Genomic DNA, 6,000 nt, shown 5'->3' with positions numbered 1-6,000 from the left:
GGCAGTGCCAGGCCCTCTCCACTGCCCACCAAGGAGCTCGTGTGTGTTCACGTGTCCACGTGAGCCCCACACCAACATACTCACACAGATAGCAACACGCAGGGCTGTGCTCCGGCGAGGGAGTGAGTGAGGGGCCGGCTTCGACTCCCCCTTGGAGTCAAGCCTTCCAAGCAGGAAAGTCTCCTTGCGTCGCTCAGGAGAGTGGAGCCAATGCGTGCCTTGGAGGAGGTCTGCTCTGAGCCCTGTACAGATTGGTGCTGATGATTCTTACCAGTTGTGTGTATGTGCAAGAAAAAAAATCAGAGACGCTGCCTGCCTGCTCCCATCTCTCGCGCTCTCTCTCTCTCTTCTGCTCTCTCCCTCCCTTTGCAAACATTGGATTTAAACCTGCTCAGAATTCAGCACAGAGGAAGGCAGCAGTGGTAGCAGCAGCAGAAGCAGTAGCAAGCCCGGCAGCTGAGAGCACCGCAGCGTCGAGATGTACCATCCTGCCTACTGGGTCGTCTTCTCGGTGACAACTGCCCTGCTCTTCATCCCAGGTACCGTGGAGGGGAACGGTGTTTTCTCTCTCTGGGGCGATTGTACGACGTGAGAGCAGGAGAGGCAGCGGGGAGATGGAGAGGCAAGGAGGAAGGGGTGAGGACAGGGAGTGTGAGATGCATGTGAGTGAGAGAGGTAGGCTTGCTGTGTGCACGCACACACACACACACTCACACACGCAAATGCTTTCAGCACGGGATTTGCTCTCTATTCCGGGGATCCAGTGAGCTGGGTTCGAGATCTGCACCATGCTGTGAGGCACTGCTGTTTCAGTGAAAGGCACCAAGTGGCTTTAACCAGTTGTGGTCCCGGGGGTAGGAGAAGAGGGGTTTGAACTCCCAGCCATAAATCCTTCTTGCTGCCTATGTTGGGACCTGCAGGGTGGAAGGGGCACTCTCTCCTCTCTCTCAGTCGTGGTGGTGTCTCTCTGTTTCTGAATCAGTCCAGATCTCAGCACCTCCCTGTCTCTCTCTCTGTCTCTTTTCTCTCTCTCTCCACCTCTCCCCACTCTCCTCCTCCCTCCCTTCCTTCGGAACTGCTTTCCCCTACCCTCTCCCCCTGGAGCTCCTTCTCAGCCCCATCCCTCCTTCTCCGCTCACTCATCTGCTCCTGCATTTCTTGTAACACAGACCTTCTACTGCCTGCCATCCTTTCTTTATCCTTCCACCAAATGGGCAGATTATGCCCTTGAAATTCGGAATCCTGTCAGTATCTCCCTGTTCCTTACATCAGGAATGTGCATTTCCCTTGGCAGAATTTGGAATGCCCCTGCTGAGGGAAGGTTGGAAATTTGGATTTGCCTAATTCTCCCCAGCCCCTTCCCCACCTCGTCTAATGATTTAAATGTGATCCCACCTCTCACAGCAGTTACTTGTTTGGGGAAAACAAATCTGCAGTGACACAGGTAAGATGCTGCAATCCTACCAAAATGAGCTTAGCAGAAGCATTGCAAAATCCAAGGCATCTTAATAGATTTGATAATTGCACAGGAGTCCTTTGCAAGCAGACAACTGAATGCCTGCAGGCATCTTTCAAACAATGCCGAAGGGGCTAGGTTATGCTTGCCAAGGTTTTAGGCAGCAGCAAAAGTGTCGGTTTCCATACCAAACCCCGCACAGTCAGGATCTCTTTTTTTTCCCCCAAATTGTGATACATGCATTGGATTAAACATTAGCTTAAACCTAAATTTTCATACATATATACCCAGACATGAATGCTAAGATTTTAAAACCTTACCTATCTTTTTTTAGGTAAAACATACAATTTTATGTTTTTATATTCAGTATTACTTGGTAGGGTTTTGTGGAAATATTTTGGGGATGTTGTTTTTAATAATGTAATTCCCTGAGTAGTCCTAAGATGCCAAAGTGAAATCAGAAAAATGGAAGTTTACTGGGGAGAAAGAAGAGAGGATCAACTAAAACAAGTAATCCAGCCTTTAATGTTTTGTAACGCCTTGTGAAGATGGCACTTTTTAAAGCAGGGATGGGCTCTGCATAACCATGTTCCCAGCTGTTTGTTTTAGGCTGACCAAGAAGTTCAGAGTGGGGTTTTGTAGTTGCTGTTCTTCCAAATGCCAGCAGCATCCTAGGGGGTTCAGCCTGGGCGGCTGTGCTCAGCAGGGAAGGCAGAGCCAGCGGAACACTCAGTACCTGCCTGAGCCTGGTAGAGGGAGCCAGGTGGGTGCACTGGGTCCGCCGCAGGAGAAGACAAACTTTCCTGCGTAGGCAAGTCCCCGGCTGGACGGCAGCTCCGGGGGGCCTCCTCATACCCGCTTCCCCTCCTCTCACTGTGCTGGAGCAAAGATCAGGACTCCCATCCCGAGGGAATTCTGGCTGTGTGGATGCGCCCCTCACGGCGGAAATCAGAACATTACACTTTAGAAAGCAAGGCAGGGGGGTGAGCCCCAGTCTGCCAAAGCTGCATTGCAGTGCGCCCTGAAGGAGCCAGGAGCCAGGGTGAGACCTCCCTCTAGGGGTCCCGTGGCACTGCATTGGGGGGAGCAGGCAGACCTTGCTTGCAGGAGAAGTACCCATAACTAAAGCAGGCTGAGGGAAAGGAGGATGCACCTGTGCCCCTGTCCGAATGTCCTGAGCATGGTGGACGACAATGACAAGCCATCCCCTGGTCTTCTGGGGGAGGGCAGGGCACGGACATCGCTGCAACGTCCCCTGTCTCTGAAGAGTCTGTTACCTGCTTTGAGGGCTCCTCTTATGCTAATTGTGTCAGGAGCCCAGGAAGAACAAGAACAGGGAGGAGAAAAAGTTAGCCTTAGAAGGTGTAAGTGAAAGAACGCTTCACATCTTGAGGGGTTCCTGTGGGACACCTGGCTGGATCTGGAAGTTCTGATGAGCTGCCATGGCTTACTTGTGACTTCTCCTGTCTCTTTTCTTTTACTTCCTGTTATAGCTTTAGACTTTTTTTTCTTTGTTTCAAATGATGACGCTTTTTCTCCCACAGGGATTAATACCAGCTTGTTAGCCACTTACTTTCCCTGTGTCTAAAGACCGAAGGCTGATGTAATAATGGAACCTTGACCTGGTTAGGCCTTGATGCCATTTTATTCTGCAGCTTCTATTTCTTCGTAAAACACGTTTCCATCCCAGAATAATTTTAAGGTTAATGCTGTTGTCGCCTGGTACCTTCCACGGGGAGACTGATGTCACAGATAGCTTTTCTAGGCAGAATTTCTGGGATGGAAAAGACGGTCACACGTGGAGACAGTGATGAACCCACACCCAAGACAGGGCAGAGGGCCAGTGGCCAATTGACTTGTCACGCTAGAGACACAGTCTGAGGCGCTGGACACCCCTGGTGGGGGTAAGTCTGTTGTTCCAGTAGGAGGAGAGAGAGTCTGGGCTGGTGGCCTCCTTGACCTTGGGTCTGGGGGCTCTGTAGGAAGCAGGAAGCGAATACTGCTAAATACATGCATCAGAATCACCTAGGAGGAGAGAGGCCGGTTAAAATGTGGAGTCCCTGTCCTCATCTCAGCATTTGGAGCTAGCATCCCAGATCCTTCTGATGACCTGCAAACCACTCTGTCTGTCACTTAAAACCTGTGCCCGTGGCGTACAGTATTTGAGTATTTGAGTCAAAACCCATCTTCTTCCTGCTTTTTCTCCTCCAACTTTGAGAAATGGCTCTGTGGCCATGGGGCAGGGTGGAGTAAGGGGGAGAAGGTGTTGTCATTGCCAGCAGCCTCAGTTCCTGAGGTGTGGTGCTGCCCAAGGCCTGCCAGGGTCCAGCGCCATGATGCAAGGATTGCTAACCTGGAAGGCTTCTTTGCTCAAATTCAGACCATGACTTCCTGTTTGTCCCCTTCTTCTTGGCCCATCATTGTCTTGTGAGTCTAAGCAGGGATGTTAGCTGGGAGGGGTCCCCATTTACCCAACCTGGACTGAGCTGTGTCTTCATGCACTGATCTGTGAGCCCTGGTTCTGGCTACAGCTTCATCTCTTGCACCTTAAACAGGATTTGCCTGTTTAGGGTCAGAAAACCCTGGGCTTGGATAGAAAATTCCCCGAGGTTTAGAATTCCTCCTTCTCCAGCACACACCTTCCTGCTACTTCCTTCAGGGAAGTCCCCAAATCTTGAGTTTCTGGGCTGGGATGTTTGGCTTTGGGATAAGGCCTGGGGGTGGGCTCTACAGCCAAGTTTTGATGAATTCCTTTCCTGCTCCTTAGCCTCTCACCAGCACAGAGCCAGGGAACCTGCTAAGAGTGCCTGATGTGCACAAGGGGTCTAGTGGGGGAATCCACACGCCAGACTCACTAAGAAAGAGATAGGAACGAGGACGGAGCATCTGGTCATGAGCAAGTCCTCAACATCCTTTAGGCCATCATGGATTCATGCCATCATGTGGCCCCCAATCCCTTAAAAATGATTGACATGTTAATAAGGTTAGACCGCGTCGTCTGCATTCAGCACGGGCCCAGTGGCAATAGCAGGCGCTGAGAAGGAGATAGCGTCAGCTGCCTCATGAAGATGGCTTTTTCAGTAGCCTGGAGCTCAGCAGCACTACTCAACCTGAGATTAATCAGAGATCCTGACGGGCCTGAGGTTCTCCCATGTTCCCGGGTCCTGTCTGCCTTTGTGCTTTCTCAAATTCTTAGCAACCTTGGCCACATCTCTGTAACCTAGAAAATTACAGAAGGAGATTCTTTAAACAGCTGGCACTTGCCTGCATTTGTTGTCTAGCAGCTCTGGGACTGGGTCTCCCATGCCAGCTACTGGGAACTACCTCTGGTGGTTACAGCCTCAAATCCGTGTGAGGGTTGCCTGGGGCTGAGTGCACTTCTCTTTAGGTGGGACTCCCCCCAAGCCTCTAAGTATGCTGAAAGCTGAGAGTGATCTCTTTGATTAGTTGCTTTTTGAGGCTTATTTGGTTGGTTCAAGACATCCTCTAAGTCTCAGTTTACTAATCTGTAGAATGGGTTCCAGCCATATATGAAGCTTGTTTCCAATTGGACAGAGTAGCTGAACACCTGGGTTAGATGATAACAAATAAACATTTGTAAAATTTTATTATTAAAAAAACTCATCCTGGTCCTCTAGGAACAGGGCAAAGAGAGATGGCAACTCACGTGTTGGAGGAGAGAGGACGTTCCTTATTGTTTAAAATGGGAGAAGATAAGGTAGAATCATACTGATCATGTATGTATGTCTTTGTCACAGTGATGAAAATTAGTAAAAGACAATCTAGTCCTTCATTTATTGACCAAGACTTTATATAGGTTCTGATTAAACACAATGCATTAAGATATTCTCCTGCCTCAAAAGCCATTAATCCAGTAAAATAGGAAGATATTAAGCTTTTTCTTCTTTTTGACCCCCAGTGAAATATACATTCTGACTTTGAACTTTTAGGTCTCAGTTTTTCTGCTGTAGAAAACTAGGGCAACAGATATGGCACCTTCGGTCTCCCAAAACAGTGTTTTGTGGTATTTCTGGCGGGGTGCTGGATGCATGGACTTGTACATCAGCCTTGGACAGCTGGAACTCCAGGAGCCCCGTCTAATAACCTTTGGCCTATGGGCACTGACTTTCCTGGTGCTGGTCCGCTGGACAGGGACCCCCTCAGCCTGCAGCCCTGTTTGCAGATGGACTGCTGCCATCCGCCTGCAGCTGCCTGGGGCTGGAGACGAAGAGATATGGAAGCGAACTGTGACTCCTGTCAGTGAGCTCAAGTGTCAGCCCCCAGATGGTCTGTGGCTGCTGACAAACCAGGCTGTCAGGAGCAGTGGATGTTAGCACCTCTGATACTGACTGGCACTTTCCAGACAGCGAGGGCCCGGCAGGTGGCTTCACCTTTGGGCGGCTCTGCTCTCCCACTCTCTCTGATCCCAGTCCTTAGTGCAGGGCTAGGTCCCGAGGACATTTGTCCCTCTTGCCTTTTATGCTGTTGGTGGGATACCCAGACTTCGAATTTGTTACTTATCTGCAAAGCCTTGGTTGCCTCTG

General features: G+C 50.1%; 1 protein-coding gene across 2 annotated transcripts in view; it reads left to right on the top strand.

Moving 5' to 3' along the window:
- Nucleotides 1-383: 383 nt before the first annotated feature.
- Nucleotides 384-6,000, top strand: part of OPCML (opioid binding protein/cell adhesion molecule like) — a 1,159,533-nt gene continuing 1,153,916 nt past the window's right edge. For both annotated transcript variants that reach the window (XM_077964711.1, XM_077964710.1), the window contains exon 1: nt 384-539. In XM_077964711.1, coding sequence (XP_077820837.1) covers nt 479-539 — 61 coding nt within the window. In that variant the 5' untranslated portion in view covers nt 384-478. The remainder of the gene's footprint in view (nt 540-6,000) is intronic.

The sequence above is a fragment of the Macaca mulatta genome, chromosome 14, assembly GCF_049350105.2.
Source record: "Macaca mulatta isolate MMU2019108-1 chromosome 14, T2T-MMU8v2.0, whole genome shotgun sequence".
Classification (NCBI taxonomy): Eukaryota; Metazoa; Chordata; class Mammalia; order Primates; family Cercopithecidae; genus Macaca; species Macaca mulatta.
Note: the sequence above shows the minus strand (reverse complement) of the source record. Positions and strands in the feature narration are given on the sequence as shown.